Source organism: Diadema antillarum, unplaced genomic scaffold, assembly GCF_040938485.1.
Source record: "Diadema antillarum isolate AM-2024a unplaced genomic scaffold, OU_Dant_1.0 seq00001027_RagTag, whole genome shotgun sequence".
Taxonomy (NCBI): Eukaryota; Metazoa; Echinodermata; class Echinoidea; order Diadematoida; family Diadematidae; genus Diadema; species Diadema antillarum.
The window spans coordinates 172,800-192,181 of NW_027271861.1; the positions used below are offsets into that span (position 1 = coordinate 172,800).

At 36.9% G+C, this 19,382-nt stretch overlaps 1 protein-coding gene across 1 annotated transcript; it reads right to left on the minus strand.

The window, feature by feature from the left end:
* Window positions 1-287: 287 nt before the first annotated feature.
* LOC139742847 (beta-lactamase domain-containing protein 2-like) lies at window positions 288-19,130 on the minus strand. Its single transcript, XM_071653363.1, has 8 exons — window positions 18,971-19,130; window positions 17,730-17,893; window positions 14,963-15,099; window positions 14,323-14,554; window positions 7,573-7,763; window positions 2,753-2,836; window positions 1,165-1,332; window positions 288-473 (listed from the first exon to the last, which is right to left on the minus strand). Exons 1-8 carry the CDS (start codon window positions 19,111-19,113, stop codon window positions 288-290), a joined length of 1,305 nt encoding a protein of 434 aa, XP_071509464.1. The 5' UTR covers window positions 19,114-19,130.
* Between the last annotated feature and the right edge of the window lie 252 nt (window positions 19,131-19,382).

A 19,382-nucleotide genomic window follows, 5' to 3' on the forward strand; every position in this document is an offset into this window, starting at 1 on the left:
ATGATTTATTTTTACTGTTTTCTTTCATCATTTATCGTAACTCGCCCTCCAATATATGGATGCCTTGGTAATTTTCACAAATATTATACTTCTTACAAATTCTTGTATGCCTAAAGATTCATGTCAATCTAGTGTTGGTTGGGTATTACTTGTGAATTATGATATTTTCGATATATGTGATGAAGGGAATTGGTACAAACGCCTTCACCGATTTTCAAAAAAAAAAAAGAGAGAGAGAGAGAAAAAAAATGTTTACTAATAGTAAAAAACCCTTAAAAAAATAATGATTAATGATTTTCAAGCTTTTGGACACATTTATAAAGACTCTGCACAAGTTGATTAGTCCGAGGATCTTCACCGACAAGATTTTGAATCATGGTGCTACTGACGTAGGCGAATCCAACCTGATGCCCCGGGTCTGCACAGCCGTGTTGTCCGCCAGCTCCTGGGTGTCCAAACATTGTCACTCCGTCCTACAAAAAGAAGGAGAATGTCTCCAGTTCACATATTAAATCATAACTCGATCCTTCGAATATAGACATTAGAATCACGGGCATAAGTTCAGTTATGTAAAAAGAAATGTGAAATTTATATGGGGTAACTTTTAATTACCTTTTATAGCAAAGGAATGTTCACCTTCGAAATAGCTATCGTGATGTTTATATCATTACTTTGACTCATCAAATAACAATAGCGAGGGTATCATGTACGCTAATCAATTAGGACAGAATTATTAATGAGAGGGTTATCAAAAAAGAATAAGGCTGTATAACACAAACATTATCCAAGCAAGATGCGGAAAAGCGGAGAAAATATGATCCGGTATTGTGTGGAACGAGATGTTACGTTTAGGACTTGACTTGAAAATGAAATCACACTATAAAAACTGTTGTAGTGCCATTGTGTTCAAATACGAAACCAGTTACAGTCAAACCAGCCCTAGCGGCCACCTATCTGTAGCGGTCACCTATCTATAGCAGTAACCTGCCGTATACGACCACTAAGATAAACAATTCCTCAGAGAGAAAATCCAACGACCCTGGCCACAGCGGCCACCTGTCTATAACGGTCTTTTCCCTCTTGACCCTTGGGTGGCCGCTGTAGACAGGTTTGTCTTCATACGTATAACATGAGTCATCTTTTAAAGCCTGATTGGTAACATACCACAAACTTATCAATTTTCATCATCCCGCGACTGTTGGAGAGAGGAAGACCAAGAGTCCTGTCGACAGAAGGAGGCTCGAAATTCAGAAAATCGTCGACTCTCTCCTTCGACAGCAGAGTTCTGTTAGTAACTGGGTCTATGCCACCTGATGAAATTATTCCATAGAGCTGAAAACAGAAGAACATCACATTATAAACCGGAAATGGACATATATATTTGATATATTCGTTCTCTCATTCATTCATTCATTTTTCCATTTCTAACAGAAACAGATAAATGTTTTACAGAAATTGAATACATAGATTTCATCATAATACATAATTAAGGATAAGGCTACAAAATATTTTAAATAAACGAAAAACGCTGGATAAACAACAAATATATATACATTAAAACTACTGGATCAAATTTCCAGCTTGTTTAAGTAATTTGTAAGTGCAAAATAGTAAAATAGCAAGATAGTAAAATGTTCATTAGTTGACAGTTCAACTTTTACATTTTGTGACATACTTAAAAACCACTATATGAAATATTGAAAAGCATACATATAAAAATGGGGTTATATGGATGAGATATCAAATATATATATATATTTTATATATATATGTAGTAAAACGATGCAATCCGAATAGAAGCTGGGTCTCACCTTTGATAAGGATAACTTTGTTTTGGATATCTCATCCATTTCAAAACCATTTTTTAAAAATCAAATAAACTTTGGATTCATTTAAGTATAATGTTCTCTTTCATATTTCATACGAGATTTGTAATAAAAAAAAAATCATCAAAATCGTTTGCAACATCAATCCCCATATCAACCGAAACTGTACCACCCCTTTAAAATACGAAATATTAGGTAGAAAATGGAGAACACAACAAAAGATGGGATTAAACTGAGACAACGATTAAACATCATTATCATTTTACTTTTCTTGATGGTGTGTTTAGTCACTTGGAGGTGCAAGTTATCATTACTTTGGACACATTAACGATTAACGATTATCCTCTGAATTACGCCATTGCTTTATGAAAATAGTATTTAAGCCCATAGTTGAATAACTAATAATGATTATGATGATAATGATAATAAAGTGGTAATGATAATTGTGAATTTACACACCATATAGATTCCATATACTCAATTGCGTATTGCAATATGATATAATGTGATCAAAAGAAAAACAGATAAATAAACACATTCATTATTACATACATTAATCATTCAATGAAAATCTTACAAAATAATAAAGGATATGACAAATAAAGTTTGATACAACTACATTCAACCATTTATCAGTGAATTGCTCCATAATACATCAGAAGGATAAATGGAACCGAAAATTATTGGTCTTTATATTCACACACTTATTCTTTTTTTTTGATTAATTTTATTATAAAATGTTCGCCAATCCTTCGGTAAAAATTATTGAGGATAATCTCTCATGTTGTAAACTAATTACTTCATTTTTGCCACTTTTACACCATGGAAATAGTCACAAGCTATTCATACTGATAACTTAAGCATATTAAGTGCAGATAGCACAACGTTTTCGACATTGCCGCCATGTTTTTTTTTCTCATACGAACCTTTGCAAGACCAGCCGCAGACCCAATACCGTTTGCTGAAGGCAATTCGATGGCTCTGTAAGCGGGATCGTTGAAGACTCCGAACTGTCGAAAAGACGCAAAAGTTTTAAATGCCGTTATTGGCTTTTTTGGGGGGTCCTGCCTTCAGGCAATTTGCCTCGATATATACGTATCATTTTGACCTTAATGAAGTGAAGTGGGTAACTATCTAAGGTGAATAGGAAGACGTAATGATAAAAACAATCTAAGGGGTGATTATTGTATGTGTTTCCGTGTACCAGGTATATGTACATTTTAGATGTACTTGAAACAGTATTTTGTAATGCAATTATTGTATCAGGTTATTGCTCAGTTGTAGTTTAGTTTAGTTTAGTTTTAATTTTCGCATAAGTGCTGATAGATAAAGTGTTTTTCATGAGCATTTCTTTGACAGTCATGCATACTCACACACACACAAAAAAAATATACGTACATTGTATATGTATATAAATGCATATGTATATGTACATGCTTATATCGGGTGTGTTCCCATTTTCACAGCGTAATACAGTTTGGATGCAGTATACACATCCAAATAAATTGCGTGACCACAGACAATTGGGGACAAGAACGCCTCAGTAACGCTTATAATGCAATGGTGTACAGAGAGCGTGTGTGAATGCATACATCGTGGCATGCCTACCCCTGTAAAGTTTATAGTCCATGCAAATGACTTTCTCAGTGTTTGTGATGTTGACGCTGAGATTATTCCCTTGTCGAAAACTAAGTGGTATCAGTGATGATCATTATTATAAATTAATAAATCAACAACAAAGGAAAATTTTGAAAGACGTACAATAGTTGGTTTTCCTGCCCAATTTCATCAGATTCGCATTCGATTTAACGATGCGGTCATTCAAGTTGGAGTGAATTTGAATGATCACCGAGATCGACATTCAAAAAGGTAACTAGTTCATTCAATTTAATTTCATTAGCATGCGATTTCATGAGTTTCTCACACAAGGGTGTAAAAAGGGCATTCAAAAAAAAAAATGTAAGTCAATGCATTCAAATTCGAATCAGCACCTCCGTGGAGAGGCTTACGGAATTTAAAGTCACGACAAGGCAAACAACTACAAAGAATGGGCAGTCTTTTTCGTTGTTGCTTTTATTCTTTGTAGTTACTCAGCAGTTTAAAAGTATGCAAATTTGATATACCTTCAAATGTGATTTTGACTCATACTAAATAACTCGTGTAACCTCACTTTCATAAGAATGCATTTACACGTTATTCATAGAGTAATATTATTTAGCAGCTGCTACAATACAGAGTATGCGTGAACATCTCAATACGTACACAATAATGGTGGATGAAGCACGACCTTCATGCTAGAGTCACACACAGCCGGGTCACAAAACGATTTGATTCGGTTGAAAATGAGCCGGATTAGTCCCGGAATGGAGGGTAATTATTTATGCTACAGTCACACAAGGCCGGATTTCGAATCGGGTCCAAGAGGAATTAAAACCGTATGGACCAGGTTCGAGCCGTAGAGACCCATATTGACCCGTAACGAACCATATAAAAATCCGCTTTAAATCCTTTTCATCCTTTTCGACCCCAGTATCGACTCGTGTCAACCCTCTACGACCCGTACCTACCCAGATGTAAACCTTGTCATCATCTGTTGCATGAAGGCAATGCGGTATACGGCAAGGGTCCATACGGTTTTACGCTGCGCGTTACAGCGGTTCGATGCGAGTCAATGCGCTGTTCGAACAGGGTCAATTTGGATATCAATACGGAATTAAAATCCGTGAGAAAATTTTGAACATGACCAATTTTTTTTTTTTCACCGCCGCGCCGTATCGTAGCCCCCGGAATCCATCAGGAATTGACACGGGTTACGATGCGGGTCAATTCGGGTCTCTACGGCTCGAACCGGGTCGATACGGTTTTAATTCCTTATGGTCTCGGTAGGAAATCCGGCCGTGTGTGACTCTAGCATGACAACCAGAAACTGGTGATATTATCTTTTGGTAAATGGGTCTATACCATTTACAGCGGAGCCCATTGCGGCGACTTATGATCGATAATATGGACACGGGAAACTAAGGAATGAAATGAAAATGAATCAATTTGGATTTGGATGTACATAGGACCCCTAAAATATTCTAGGATATGGCCAGTTCCTAAATGTTACATATACTGTTAGCGATGACTTGAAAATTATAGAAAGGTAGCCAGGAAAGAAATACATCCAAAACAATTAAGATAATTAAATGAGACTTTGAAATGAAAATGAAATTGTATCATCCGATTGTATGACAGTGAAAAAAGGTCCGTAGAAACTGTGTATGTTGACTGAATTTGAACTTTCAAAATGCAAAGCTGTGTTCCTATAAATGAAATTGAAAGTGGTATTTGGCGCGAATTTAAATGTCTATCCAGCTGGCGCGAAATTGAACGCCAACTTTGAGTCGTTGAATTGAATGAATTTCCCCCTGAATTGAATGACATGAAATATAAAGGGAATGACAAGAAATGAAATAGAATACTCAAAGAATTAAAATGGACCGTAAGAGTAGAGCAGTGACCCAAATCGCTTGAATTTGAATGCCTTTTCATTAATTCGAATGCAAATCTGATGAAATTAGGCGGGGGAAACCTATACATGGCGTATAAAAAAGTTAAAATTTTGAAAATCTTTTCATGAATACATCTCAAAATGTTTCGGAGAGTTTTTTTCATATTCATGGATGCCCAATAGACTCATCTTTCAAGTGCAATCAACCAAACAAATTTTTGTTCACGCTTGGTGGAACACTGACGCTCTTTGTCCAGAGTGTGAAAAATGACTTGCGCCAAATTGAAAGAAGATGGAAAATTCAGCCAGCAGTCCAAAGAAGTTTTCTCATTCAAACAAATTGCTCTTTTGCTCACAATTTTAATTATGTTATGATAGTTTAGGAATTTTCTGGCGATTTTCTGTCACGTTTTAAATGATTCCATTGTGTAATAGAAGGTTGATTATCAAAATCATGCACAGACATATCGAACCCACATGCCAGTCCCTCAGTCAAGAAGGAAAGTACAAAATTAATGCATCCTCAGGTCATTCAATCAATACCATCAATCCAATCAATCAATCAGTCCAATCAATTGATCAATACATCAATCAATCAATCCAAGAATCAATCAATCAATCAATCAATCAATCAATCTGTCACAATCATTATTGTATGCATGTTTAAAGTGACAGATCGACATAGGAAATATCACCTTTCAATCATTCAATCAATACAATCAATCCAATCAATCAATCGATCAAATCCAATCCAATCAATCAATCAATCAATCAATCAATCAATCAATCAATCATTTAATCAATCAATCAATCAATTAATCAGTCAGTCACAATTGTTGCATGTTTAAAGTTGTAGATCGACATAGGCATAGGGAATAACCTCCCTCCCCCCCCCCCGTGACTTTGTTTTTAGGTTTTTGGTATTTTGTTCATCCAAACTGGCCACTGCTCTCTTCCCTTGTTGTTTCTACCACCAGCAAAAGAGCATTTTTTTTTAATGGGAGCATTATTTGGACTGCTGGCTGAATTTTCCATCTTCTTTCAATTTGGCGCAAGTCATTTTTTACACCTTGGACAAAGAGCGTCAGTGTTCAGCCAAGCGTGAACAAAAATTTGTTTTGTTGATTGCATTTGATAGATGAGATCGATAAATATCATCCGTAAATATGAAAAAAATCTTCTAATATTTTTAAATGTAATTTAGACATTTTTTTAAGTGTAACTTTTTTTTGATACACCCTGTATAACAACAAACTAATTATGAAAAAATCATTACAGCAGGACACTGCCCACAACAAGACGTTTTAATAAACATGCCGAGCAAAATGAGGATTAGACTCAACAAAGGATAGACATCTCAACTAATAATAGTCCCCCACCAACAATAAACAAAACAAAAAATGAATGTCAATAGAACATTACCTGTTTCATCAAAAATCTGACAAAAAAATGAGAAAATAATGAATGTCTAGATATTGCCGTGTTTGTACGAAACAGTTCTTGAATAATTCAAGGAATAAGATAGCACAGGTATATACCTGAATAGAGAGAATGATGGAGGGGCAAAAACACTTAAGGCGAAAAAAAAAATAGAGATTGGTGTGTGATGGAGTTGGCTGGTACAGGGCGATCCACTCGCAGGCTTCAGTGTATTGCGACATAATAATGATGACCAGATCTGTAACAATATTGTAGTACGATCTCACATTAAGGGGGATGGCTAGTAACTGATCAGTGGGAATCAGTGGGAATGCTGGGGGATGCCTGTTCCAATTTTTGTAGGATTCATTTAAGAGTACATTATACATAGAGATCTATTGATGTGTGAAAATTATTTGCTTCGGAACAGTCTCTTAGTCAAGTAATGTGCAGTTTAATGCCCCGTCACTGTACAGACATGCTTAAAATGCACATTACTTGAATATGAGACCATTCTGAAGCAAATAATTTTCACACAACAATAGATTTATAATGCACTCTTAAATGAATCCCACAAGGATCCCCCATCCCCAATCATCCCCCAGCATTTCCGCTGATTCCCACTGATCAGTAACTAGAAATCCCCTTTAAGTTTCCTGAACAGAACCCCCCCCCCCCAAAAAAAAAAGAAAAAGAAAAAAAAAGTAGAATGCGTGGCTAAGAGCGGGCCAAAGAGCGCTTGAATACAAACTTCACATCCTCGACCTTTGCAACATTGTGTGTATGTGTGTGTGTGTGTGTGGGGGGGGGGGCTGAATGTGCCTGTATACATACATCTGCCATTTCATTCAAATTGTCCATCATTTCTCCAAAGGCGTTGGTGGCTATCATGTGCTTTAGAACTTGTCTTCCATCCGAAGTCTGTATACTCTTTAGGATTCGCAGCAATGCCGGGCGACGGTTCACGAGAAGGCGGGCGACACGGTGGTTGCTTTCCAATGGAAGACCGATGTGGAAATCTACGCCTGAGAGGAAATAGATTTAAACACTATTAGCACAAAAAAATGAAAAGGAAAATGTGCATGTGTTCATGAGAGAGGATGCATGTATGCTTGTGAAGGCATATAGAAATTGTACTTTAAAATGTCAATGATTACAAAAACAGATATTAAAGTTTGAACAGTGAATGAGTCCTGAGGACTTGATTATATAATAGATAATATGAAACGCGATCACCTTTACGCCCGTGTATTGTTTGAAGTTTGTTTGTTTGAAAAGATTTTATTTTCTGCATTTCATATTTTCTTTCAGAATACAAAAATAACAAAGGCAGGTTCAATTACACAAATACAATTCTGAAAATTATTGACATATTACATAGTAAGTCATATTTTGTATATAAAGACAAATGAAACGTTAAATAACATACAAAATGTTTATATGGCCAATAATGACTTGATTCACAGTACAATATATAATATATACATATAATGCAGAGGGCCGCCGTTATAAGCCGTGCTTGAACAGACGGACAGCCAGAGTTAAATTACCATTTTTTATTGTAGTACTTGAACACTAATACGGATGGGCCATGTTAAAATGCGTGTAAATCCAGTTTTATACAATTACTTGGTAAACAGGAGTGGTGCCTGTGAGTGCGTGTGCAGGTGATGAAGCGCGAAAGTGTTGATGGTCAGCACTTCTAAGAAAATGATTGAATATGTTATACTATGGGCGAAGGGTCAAGCAGCAAAGTAAAAGAAAGGGAAAAGGGGGTGGACCAAAATATTGCCTTGTTGTTGAGTATAAGAGGTACATGTTTAATGATTACTGTACCGTATGATATTGTGCCAAGAAATATTTCTTTGTATTTGCCTTAAAAGAATAAAGAGATGTGCACTGTTTTATGTGGAGAGGGAGTGAATTCCAAATATCAGGCCCGTTATGCCGAATTGATTTTTGAGCTAATAGGAGTTTAGGGTTATTCAAATGGAAATCATTACGATGGCGCGTGGGGTAAGCATGGACATCCCTGTTAAGGGAAAATGCGTTGTGGAAGAGTGGGAGTAGATTTTGCGTGTATTTAAACATAAATATTGCTGTTTGAAATTTGTGTATATCGTCAACTTTAAGAACTTTTAGTCTAAGGAATAATGGATCAGTATGTTCTAAATAATGTGAGTTAGTACATATTCTTATTGCCTTTTTCTGTAAAAGAAAAATAACATTTACTTTGGTTTTATTACAGTTTCCCCAGACAACATTACAATAATTAATATACGGTAAGATTAATGCATTGTATAACATAGTGAGTACTTTTTCCGTTACAAAATATTTTAATCCCCGAAGTATTCCAATGACTTTAGATATTAATGTGGTTATATTATCAATGTGGTTATTCCAATTTAAATTGGAGTCAAGGGTTACCCCTAAGAACTTGGTTGATTTTTTTCCAATAATGGGCATACCATCAATAATAATGTTATTAGGCATTATCGGTTGCAAATGTGAAGTATTGAAGTTTATGAAACACGTTTTATCTATATTTAGTGATAATTTATTGCATTTAAACCATGTAGAAATTTTTGCAAGCTCAGAATTAAGTATATCCACTAGTGTGTTTAAACAGTTGTGAGAGTAGAAGACACTGGTATCGTCCGCGAATAATACATAGGTGAGAAGGGTTGAGGAATTTATAATATCGTTAATATATATAAGAAAAAGTAGAGGTCCTAAAATGGATCCCTGTGGTACACCGCAAGTAATATATGACTTAAACGAGGTACTTGAATGAAATGCTACGTATTGCTGACGTTGGGATAAATAATCTCGGAACCAGGAAAGAACTATTCCTCTTATGCCATAATTATGTAGCTTTTTTAATAAAATTCCATGGTCTATTGTATCAAAGGCCTTGCTCAGGTCCATAAAAACTCCTATCACGTGCTGTTTGTTCGCAATAGAATCGATAATTTTGTCACAAGTTTGAATGATTGCAAAATCTGTAGAAAAACCTTTTCGAAAACCAAATTGGTTAGGATTTAAAATGTGGTTATCAACTAGAAACTTATACAAACGTTCATGTGCAATCTTTTCAAGGATTTTGGAAATGACGGGCAATAATGAAATTGGACGATAATTCTTTATTTGGGACGCATCATCTTTTTTGTGAATAGGGATTACTTTCGCAATCTTTAAAGAATTTGGGAAGATCCCAGTAGATAATGATAAGTTACAGATATGTACTATGGGGGTTACTAAAAAATATATTATTTGTTTTAGTAAGTGCATACTTAATCCATCGTGGCCACATGATCTACTCGACTTAAAAGATCGAACAATATTCAGTATTTCATTTTCATTCGTGGGAGTAAAAAATAAAGAATTATTATTACTTTCAGGAAGGTAATCTGTAAAATTTCCAGCGTTTGGAAGTATTGTTGAGGCGAGATTGGGGCCTATGTTGGTAAAGAACTTATTAAAACAATTTGCAATGATTTCAGGGTCGTTAACATCTTGGTCATTTTCGGAAATAACGGTCGGGAGTTCTTTCTTTTTATTCTTAATAAGGTCATTAATAATTCGCCACAGTTTGGTTTTACTGTCCTTATTTGATTCTAATATGTCTGAATAATATCGCTTTCGAGATGCCCGGATTAATGTGGTTAATGTATTTCGATATGTTCTGTATTTTGCTTTGTTCTGTGGTGTTGGTTTACGTAAGGACATTTTATATAAGCGATTACGGGTGAGTATAGAACGCATTAACCCTTTGGTAATCCATGGTTGTTTTATTTTTGCGCGATTGTTCTTATTAACTAAGGGAATACGATTATTATAATAATAAAGAAATTTATGCAAAAACATTTCGTAAGATAGATTCGCGTCATTGACCGAAGTCACATCTTGCCATTGTTCGCGTGATAAATCAGATATTAATGAATTAATATTTTCGTGAGATTCTTTTCTTCGCGTTCTATAGCATTTTTGTTTTGGTTGAACGTTTCCAATCTGCTCGTGAATGGTAAATATGGGAAGATGATCAGATATATCTGAATAAAGTATGCCATTAGTATAATTTTATCAATAATATTAGAGAAAATGTTGTCGATTAAAGTCTCAGTTGACGTGGTGTTACAGATTCTCGTAGGCTTATTAATGTGAGGATAAAGACTACTTAATGATAATGTGTTATGAAATCTAGAAGAATTATGGTTTGTCGTACTTAGTAAATCAATATTGTAATCCCCCATTAAAAACAAACTTTTATTTTCATGAATAATTGTATTTGAAAAAATTTCAATGCTGTCTAGAAATAAATCTATTTCGTTATTTGGTGGTCTATAAATAATACCTATAATAATATTTTTAGTTTTATCATTTATAATTTCGACGAATAAGCTTTCAACACCATTTATGGATAAGTCAGGTCGGAGTTTGTAACGAAGTTGATTATGTATATACAAGGCTACTCCACCTCCTCTTCCAGTCCTTCTATCTGCACGAATCATATCATAATTTTGAATACTAAACATATTTGGGGAGACATAATGCAACCAAGTTTCAGAAATTCCTATTACGGAAAAGGCAAAATGGTGAAGAGAGTTTAAGAGCGTTTCGATTGATTCAAAGTTCTTATTCAAGCTTCGTGAATTGATATGAATGAGGCTGAAGTATTTATCTATGGAAAAACTGTGAACAGATCGACTATCATTTCCAGTTTGGGGGCAAAATTCGGAATTGAATTCGTCAATTGTGAAGTATTCACTATGATGATCTGTTAAATATTGGTCCACAGCTTCGTGTGCAGGTTCGTTATTCATTATTCAAAGGAGAACACGACGGAAGAAATGGAGGCCATTGAACACAGACGCGCGTCGTACTGTGGGTGAGTGCAAGTGAATGAGTGGAAGGTTGCCTATTGTGTGTGTGCATCTCGCGTGCGAGAGGGAAAGATACAAAATGTTTAGCTTTACTGGATTCGGACAGTTATAGCAGACTATCTTTGTGAAGTGCAGGAAATATTGCAAGTCTCTGATAAATATCTTTCTATGATAATTTAGGACAAAACTTGTTATTTTGTTCAGTAGAAGTTTGTAGAAATTTGTAAATTGGAATAATACGAGGAAATAGTTCAGAATTAATGAATACTAAAAGTCGACGAATATGACTGTAATTGTTCGAGAAATATATACATCAAAATTCGCGAGAAACAAAAACTGGCATAAGATACTGTAGCGATTCTCAAAACTAAATTCACGATAGTATGAATGCGAGAAATATCAGAAAAAAATATAGTTATCAATACAGTCTCACTAATTCTTAATTTCCGAATACCCCAACAGATAGTTGTTGGAACAGGTTTGTGACTTGTTATTATGTAAATAAACATCTTGGGACCGTAAACATTTGAAAATTTCAAGCTTCTCTTGAAAATTGAAAATGACTCATGCATCTTGGACGATCGGGTACAACAAAATTTTAGTGATGCATGTTGCCTATGCTGCATGCATAATAAGAAACAATCAGTAAGGTGCATGCATCTAGTATCATGCGTTTGAACATGCGTTTGAACAAAGACATAAAATTATCAATTGGAACAATTGTATACTGCACATTGGTGAATTTGGCGCTAATAGCCGCGGGAAATCACGAAAGACTATTTTCATCAAGGAGATATAAATATGATATTATGAGTTACTGTAGAATTTCGTTCTTACTGGGAAACAGATTTGCCGTTATAGTACACCCAGGTAGCGTTAAAAAAAAATTCCTCCCCCTCTCTCCCTCTCCTTAAAGGGCTCCTGAAATCTAAATGCATGCTGATTTGTATTGATTTATGATATCCTCAACATCACTTCTGCGGTGAAATGAATATCTAGAAACACACCATGGTATATCTTTAATGAGTTTTTCTTCTACATGTGTATTTTCCTTCAACTTACTTGGGAACGCCACAAAAAGTCCTCCGAAACCACTATTCCTCAGATGACCTCATCTGTCAATCATTGCTAAAGTACTGAAATGTTTAACAAAAGACGTTGGAATTAGGCACCTTCCCCTCGACTCATCATGACTTGCATGTTTCTAGCTGTGTTCAGACGGAGGCAGTTTTGGTCGGAGTAACTTCGGAGGAAGGGTCGGAGGAAGCTTGGTCGGAGTAACTTCGGAGGATAGGTCGGAGTAGTGCCCGTCTGAACAAGGTCGTGGCAACTTTCTCCGAACGAGATACTCCTGAGTTTTCTCAGGAGTATCTCGCTACCACGACTAGCCGGTCGGAGTAAATTGCCCGTCCGGACAAGCCCTCGGAGTATCTATGAACTTACATGCCGTACGACCTAGGTAAAACTTCCTGGGTCAAATCGCAATGTTGACATTTTGCGACTACACGTGCGCGTGTAGTGCAATTCTAACCTCGTCGATCGCGACGAAGAAGCTAGCGCTCATGTGATATTAATGTGACTAACAAAAGGCATGAGCCATGTTCACACGTATTTCTAGTCGGAGTAAAAATTTATGGCACGGCAATTAAAATTCAAATTAATGCATATCTTACCACGACCCGTGTGTCCACACGACTGTCGTGCGAAGAAACTCCGACCAATAATATGTGCGAGGGTCGGTGTAACTTCCGGAAGTGGTAGCGCCGCGCTCGTCGACCATGCGATTGTTTTTTACCAGTTGCATTGTCCTCTCCATTCTTGTTAACGGAAATTTCTGCATGAGCGCTAGCTTCTTCGTCGCGATCAACTAGGTTAGAATATTACACTACACGCGCACGTGTAGTCGCAAAATGTCAACATTGCGATTTGACCCAGGAAGTTTTACCTATAGTACGGCATGTAAGTTCATAGATGCTCCGAGGGCTTGTCCGCACGGGCAATTTACTCCGACCGGCTAGTCGTGGTAGCGAGATACTCGCTAGTATCTCGTTCGGAGGAAGAGGTCGTGGTAAGTTCCTACTATCGGAGGAAGTTGCCACGACCTTGTTCAGACGGGCACTACTCCGACCTATCCTCCGAAGTTACTCCGACCAAGCTTCCTCCAACCCTTCCTCCGAAGTTACTCCGACCAAAACTGCCTTAGTCTGAATGCAGCTATGGTGAGGGAACATGCAAGTTATTCTGACTCGAGGGTAAGGTGCATTCCAATGTCTTTTGTTAAACAAATGAAATAGGTTCGTTAGCATGGTTAGTACGAAGGTTCGTAAGGAGGCACCTTCTTTTCGTTTTCGGATTAACAAACCTTCAGAACAGCGAACCTATTTCATTTTCTGGTAAAAAAAATACTTAATTGGGAATTACGACCCTTATTTCATTAATTCAGATTCACAAACCTTCGGAATAACGATAGCGTACCTTATTTGATTTTCGGATTAACGAACTTTTTATGATTTTTATTTTCGGATTAATGACCATTTAAGTATGCCTATTGAGATTGTGTCTCGGAAAACGGACCTTCGGAAAAACGAACCTTCTTTCATTTTCAAATCAACGAACCTTCGGAATGAAGGTATACCATTTCGTCCCTTTTCTGAATAAGGAATCAATTTGACTAACTAAAGGAGCTATCAATTGACATTACCGAAAGGCTCTGCTATTTCCTCCTTGAAAAACTGTCCCAGAGTTCGATGTTGAGGGTCAACTCGCCGCAAAAGCTCATTGGCTAGTGGTCCAAATGTGAAACCATGGTAACCATGGGTGTGGCCATCATACTCCCATTGTGGCTCTGTTTTTGCCATGAGTTTACCTGCCTTGGCAACATCTTGTAGCAACTCGAGGCTCAAACCAGGTGGTGCGGATACGGCAAGTCCCGCCTTAAAAGAGTAAGTAAAACTTCTTGCAATCACGTGTCAATCACAGCATACATGCCATTATGTGAAAGCGATTCGCGTAAGAATGGATTCCATCACTAAGATGTAATAGCACGTTTATAATTACTATCTACGTTGCAAAATTTAGTGTCATTCTCAATTGCACATTCTTTTAATTGTTTGTGAATGTGTTTCAAAAACAAATTTAATAAACTCGTTTATACATAATTTCACCTTACCATCATATTTTTATCAATCAGTCCCAGTTGTTTCAAGTGAATTTTACTCTTACTTATCAGACTAACTTATAAATGCGTTCGAATTTCCCTTTCAGATTTATTTAAAGTCTTTTTTACCATTGATTACTTGTAACCAGGCCGTTCAAGTTTCCTTATAAAAGAGTTAAATAACCTTATGCTCCATCATGTCTTTGACGGTAACCTTCTCTTTGCCCTTCTGTGCGAATTCCGGCCAATAGAGGGCGACTGGTTTGTTGTAGTCCAGCAAACCTCGATCTACAAGCATGGCGATGCACACTGACGCAACCCCTACATCGGGGGAAAAAAGAATGATAATTTCAATACGGGAAATAAGGCTTGTAGTAATAATCTCCTTGATTTTTTATAGAGGACACATACAGTGAGTACATGAAGGCAAGCTGAGAACTGCACGTTTACCTTAAAAAACAACAACAACAAAACTCACACACAACAAAACACACACACACACACACACACACACACAAACAGCAAATAACAGACCAGAGGTATCGTTTTAGATAGGAGTATGGGGCCGCACCTCCGGGTGCTGTTCGTTATTCTGAAGGTTTGCTATTTTGATAGGTTCGTTATTCCGAAGGTTCGTTAATCCGAAACACACAAATCCCCGATACCTAGAGGTTCGTTAATCCGAAAATGAAAAAGGGTTCGTTAATCCGAACATTTGTGGGGTTATTTCGAAGGTTCGCTATTCCGGAGATTCGTTAATCCAAAAATGAAATTCTGAATAACGAACCTTCGGAATAACGAATCTTCGGACTAAAGAGCCTTCGGAATAACGACCCTTCGGAATAACGAGCTGTAACCGCACCTCCACCCCTGGCAAAGCTGAGATAAAAGGCCGGAGAGAACTAACTTATAGGCCTAATACTCCCTGGGCGTATCCGGGCAATTACCCCCAGAGGGCAATTACCCTCCGGCTAAATACTGGTTAGTGGTAAGGTTAGAGTAAATATTAGGGTTAGGGTTAGGTTTAGGGTTAGGAGTTTGGGTTAGGGTTAGGATTAGGTTCAGGATTAGGATTAGGATTAGGGCCAGGGGAAGGGTCCGGGGTAATTGCCCAGGGGGTAATTGCCCTAGACCCCTCCCTGAGAATTATCAATGTTCATGAAAAATCTAATTGTATTTTATGTTGGTTTTTTGACAATGATAGCGATATTGTATTGCTGTATGTCTCTTGTATGTCTATCATGTCTATGTATTTATGTTATATGTGTGCTTTGTATACTTATAATCATTGATGTAACCGGGTATGCATGCAAACAAAACAAATTTCCAGAAACTGAAAATAAAATCGAATTGAATTGAATTGAAATCAATAGCTTTGCGTAACAATAAGTTTACCTTAAAGTTGTGAAATTTTGCCAGAATAACAAGAAATTGGTATGTTGCCAAATCACTCCATCCGCAGCAAGAGACGTCGGGGCGACCCCCCCCCCCCCCACCCCTCATTCCATCTCCAGACTTTGCCTGTTAGTCCATGGGCCAGGCCAGATATTGGTACCATCTGAGGTGGCAAAACCTTTTTGGTGTCATTTTGTTTGTCGGGCATAGATATGCTTATCAAGCTATGATAGCATTTCCAAATGAGTAGCTTAGTCATAGTAAATGAATTTTTAACCACTTTGGTCTCGTTGTTATATCCCTATACTTCTGAATCGAAACTAACCGCCATACAAAGAAGAGCACTGTCTTCTGTATGTTCCATAGAGCTGTAAAATGCAGCTCTGTGGTATGTTCACAGGTGTTCTGTTGTAAACGCGGTGCGCTTAGTCTTTATTCAAGGCAGCGAAGGGAATATCAAAAGGTAATGATGTCCACAGCGCTTAGTCTTTATTCTAGACGGCGAAGGGAATATCCAAAGCGTATGATACAGTGTATATCCTTTTATCTAAAAACAACAACAACAAAAGCAATTCCTAGTAAATTTTACCGTATTTTTCAATCATTTATCATTTTCCGGTGAAAACGCTACGGTGAAAATGCTGATACCACGCCAATGTCGCTTTATTTCCCTCCAACAATATAAGATAATGCAAAAACAATGTACCGGTACACTACGATACATTATAATGAATGATATTGTAAATGAACAGAGTGATTTTTGTTTAAAACTGATGTATTTGTTGATAGGGTAGTATAAAAACAGTATAGATAATCCCTTTTACGAGGAACTTTAGATATGATAACGGTACATTGGTCTAGATAAAGAACTAAGCGCACCGCGTGACAGCTGTGGACATCATAACCCTTTGGATATTCCCTTCGCTGCCTTGAATAAAGACTAAGCGCACCTGTGGACATACAGAAGGCAGTGCTCTTCTTTGTATAGCGGTTTAGTTTCGATTCAGAAGTATAGGAATATAAATACGAGACCAAATTGGTTAAAAATTCATTTATTATGACTAAGCTACTCATTTGGAAATGCTATCATAGCTTGATAAGCATATCTATGCCCGACAAACAAAATGACACCAAAAAAGTTGTGCCACCTCAGATGGTACCAACAACCCATTTTTCGGGTCTTGGCCCATGGACTATGTGTGACTCTGAGAACGATACTACTCTCTGAATCAGAGTACGTGTGTGGTTCAACATGATTGCGTATAATGAAAATACCTCACACAAAGAGGGGTCCGGGGGAGTACTTTTCTCTACTCTATTTAAATGTCCTGCTGTAATACATGTACCTTGCTACAGAAGTAAGAATGCAAGCATCTGATCATTCGTGTTGTTGCACGTCTGTCATTGTGTTGATAAAATTAATTTCGCTGGGGTATTTGGACAAAGATTCTTCCCATTTCTGTTGCAAATTTGAAGACAGGTTTAATATAATCATCATACCTGAAAATGACGTATACATTAAAAATGTAAAAAAGACAAACGAATATGAAATTAACCTTTCGTTGATGAGAAGAAAATGGAGATAGTGTCTTTTCGCCATTTCTGCTTGCTCTCATAATCTGCGAATCCACCCCAAATGTCGACGACTTTCTTCCCCCGATGATAGGCAGCAAATGCCGATCCTCCTTTACGGGGATCTCGGCCACTCTCAAAGTTTGCTCTGTGTCAAAGATTTGATTCATTCCAGATTAATATTTGAATTAAAGATCAACTTTACAGAATATGATCGACGACTTTCTGTTCCTCATTCACTCACATACCTACGTTTCAGTGTTCGCTCCCTTGAGCTTTTAACTATTTCTTCTAACTGATCCTTTCTCCTTTCTCTTGGGTGTATACCTGCGGAAGTCTAATGCTAAGAGGCATATTATTATCTTTATTTGAGAGTACTTTTATAGGATCGGGATGAAAAGAGTTGATACAGTCCATTTTTGTTCCTGACACGGTATCAGATCACTTCACATCCTCTTTTGGCCCTTGGAAGGTGTCAACAAAATCTGACTTGAAATATTCATAGATCCAGATCGAGATTGTTCTCAATATGCTGGTGTTTTCAAGAAGTAGGCAGATAATTCCAAATTTAGTCTTTTTTAATATTTCTTTTTATGCTTACAATCTGTACAGCACTCTTCATGACAGTAACCTCCAATATTAATTTGAACGGAACTCAACTTTTTTATTTATTTTTTTTTAGAGATGTCAGTTTTCAGTACCTTTTGCAGATTTTGCTTCATTGTTTCACAGTGGAATGAAATAATCTGCCTTTGGTTTATGTTGACAGTTTAGATGAGTTTTAAAAACACATAATGATCTCATTGAACCTGATGCTCATTTAAAAGGGGATGGGAAGTAACTGATCGGTGGAAATCAGTGGGAATGCTGGGCGATGATTTTTCCAATTCCTGTGGGATTCATTTAAGAGTACATATCTATTGTTGTGTGAAAATAATAATTATGCTTCAGAACAGTCTCATATTCAAGCAATGTGCAGTTTAATGCCCCGTCACTGTACAGGCATGCTAACCTTGAAACACTAAACTGCACATTACTTGAATGTGAGACCATTCTGACGCAAATAATTTTCACATAACAGTATACATAATGCGCTTTTAAATGAATCCCACAAGGATTGGAACGATCATCCCCCAGCATTCCCACTGATTCCTACTGATCATCAGTTACTAGCCATCCCCTTTAAACAGGAAACCAGATAAATACACTTTTAACAACGACTCACCTGAAAGCCTCCAGGACGTCTTCGAATCCAGGAGCTACATAACCCTCTGTGATGACAGGTGGTGGAGTCTGAAAGAATCTTGGCAGGAACACCACCAAGATGGCTGTCACACCCATAAGGGCAGCATTCTTCATCAGCGCCATGATTACAGTATTACTTGGCAGAGTTAACTTCACTCCAAGAATAATGTGAGTCAGTCAAGAACTAGAACGGAGTGTCAGGCCCACAGCTGTGTTATCGTCTGATCAGAGAACAGGCTGTTTGCACTCCACCAGATACAGTAGAACTTGTCTAAAATATTTACCTGGCATTATATATAATATATATATATATATATATATATATATATATATATATATATATAATAAAATTCATAAGTTGGATACAGAAAACAACTTTTTGGTATACTCCA